The sequence below is a fragment of the Malania oleifera genome, chromosome 6 (genome assembly GCF_029873635.1).
Source record: "Malania oleifera isolate guangnan ecotype guangnan chromosome 6, ASM2987363v1, whole genome shotgun sequence".
Taxonomy (NCBI): domain Eukaryota; kingdom Viridiplantae; phylum Streptophyta; class Magnoliopsida; order Santalales; family Ximeniaceae; genus Malania; species Malania oleifera.
The window spans coordinates 87,701,953-87,704,213 of record NC_080422.1 but is presented as its reverse complement, the minus strand read 5'-3'; the positions used below and the strand labels follow the sequence as shown (position 1 = coordinate 87,704,213).

The window sequence follows — 2,261 nt, the reverse complement described above, 5'->3', positions numbered from 1 at the left end:
AGCTTATTACCGTGTTTTACCTTAATTTACCCAATTTTGTGGCTCTTTTGGACACCATGTCCCTTGAATTTTACATATTTACATTGAACTTTGTAGGAGTCAATTGAATTAAAATTTTGGTTTCGAATTTGAGCTTCCAAATGTAGACTATTTGGCATTATGGTTTGATTAAGAAAATAAGTAAAAGATAGAGAAGGGGGGAAATAGACTTTTGCTACCCCGAAGAAATACAGGGGGATCCTGATTCCTCAGCATGAAATCTCCGTGCCTCCTCAAGCACTTGCATTGACTGGGCTCCCCTCCCCTCGCCTCCTAACCAACGAGAACAGAGCTAACAAAAGCTGCAGAGAACTGAATATAATATAAAACTTAAGGGTCAGACGAAGTCAAGCTTAGCTTTCTGAAAGTTCTTGTCCTTCGTATCCCTCTTTAAAACCTTAACACCAGCCCACTGGTTTGCTTCCTCAGGTAGAAAAGTAGCCATTTCTCTCTCTCTCTCTCTCTCTCTCTCTCTACCTCTCTGGTTTGCTCTGTTCTGCTCTGCTTTTGCTGCTGTTGTGATTTGATCTTGGGAAAGTGAGTGGGTATGGGAAGAGCACCTTGCTGTGACAAGGCAAACGTGAAGAGAGGGCCATGGTCTCCTGAAGAAGACATCACTCTCAAGACCTACATCCACAAACATGGCACCGGTGGCAATTGGATTGCTCTTCCACAGAAAGCTGGTCTGTATCTCTCCTGTTTTCCCCTCATGTCCGTTCCTTCTTTTTTCTCTCAGTAATGGAAATTCATCTTTTTTTAAAAAAAAAAAAAAAAAAAATTGTAAAATTAGAAGCCCATTTTCTTTCTTTACTTCACCTTCTTCTGGGAAAGTGTAAAAACCTTTTTAATTGATAAGAAATTAGAGTACACGTCTCTCTTGGGATGCATTGAAAGATGCCTGGAAGCAGCTTCTACATATTCTACAGTTGTAGAGTTCTCAATTTCACTCTCCAACTCAATTACTCTGTGAAGTTAACTTTTATATGTTCTTTCCTCCGCTGCAGGCCTTAAGCGCTGTGGCAAGAGCTGCCGTCTCAGATGGCTTAATTATCTCAGACCAGACATCAAGCATGGAGGTTTTACAGAGGAGGAAGATAACATTATTTGTTCTCTCTACAGTAACATAGGGAGCAGGCAAGTGATTTTAATCCACAATAATTCACTAAAATTCAAATTTCTCTTCACATTAATTCAATTGGGTAAGTGTTTATTTACTTATTTTTGAAATTCTATGGCTAGTTTAGGTGGTCTGTGATTGCTTCCCGGCTGCCAGGAAGAACAGACAATGATGTGAAGAACTACTGGAACACCAAGTTGAAGAAGAAGCTTCTGGCAGGAGGAGCCATCACTGGTCTCCAGAGCAGCACCAACACTTACAATTGCAACAATAATCACCAAAACACCCCCATTAATCATCTGAACTTTACCCAATTTTCCTGCGACCCAAACACCTACGCAGCATCATTCTCTGCAGATGTGAATCTGATGATGAGCAGTAATCACCAGCAAATCATTGATCCACAGGTTCTGGTTTTGGAAACCCCAGTTCAAGTTTCTGATTTGGGCGTGAAAGGAAACAGCAGTACTACTAATTACAGCACTAACATATCATCATCGTCGTCTTCATCCTTGGCCGTGGATAACCGATATGGAGGCAGAGAGGAGGAGGAGCTGCTAATGGACTTTTGCTTCGAGTCCTCGTCCTGTGATCTTCTAAATGGGTTTTTTTTTCAAGAAAGAATCGGAGAAGTGGGTACAGATTTAGGCTTTTACCAAAGTGTTAGAAACTAATCGCATGCACCGGAGAAAAACATAATAAAAGGGAGGATTATTATTAGTATATTGCATATGTTCTTAGATGTTTCAGTAGGCTGTGTTTGTTCAATGTAAGTGAATTTCAGTACATCAATTGAAGTATATACTTGTTATATATTTTCATGTCTATGGTAGAATTACTCTGAGGGCTGTTCTGCAATTTCATACAACTTTGTGAGAGTGTTAGAATTAGTGGAAACTCGGAGGGTGAAATTATAAGAAGTGAAACATCAGGAGGGTGGAAGGGAGGGGGGTTTACTTTGGGCAATTGCAAAAAGGCTTTTAAGGATATTATAGTGCACAATAATTTGAAATTGGCAAACGGATGAGAGCTTTTGGGGAGCAGTGGGAGGCTTTGATGTAGTTTTTTAACTTTATTTAGTTGTTTGGAAGGAAAGGCAGGCTTG

The 2,261-nt window shown here is 40.2% G+C and overlaps 1 protein-coding gene across 1 annotated transcript; it reads left to right on the top strand.

The window, feature by feature from the left end:
- The first annotated feature begins 394 nt into the window (after nt 1–394).
- LOC131157642 (transcription factor MYB36-like) lies at nt 395–1,978 on the top strand. Its single transcript, XM_058111947.1, has 3 exons — nt 395–722; nt 1,044–1,173; nt 1,284–1,978. Exons 1-3 carry the CDS (start codon nt 587–589, stop codon nt 1,828–1,830), a joined length of 813 nt encoding a protein of 270 aa, XP_057967930.1. The 5' UTR covers nt 395–586; the 3' UTR covers nt 1,831–1,978.
- The last annotated feature ends 283 nt before the right edge of the window (nt 1,979–2,261 follow it).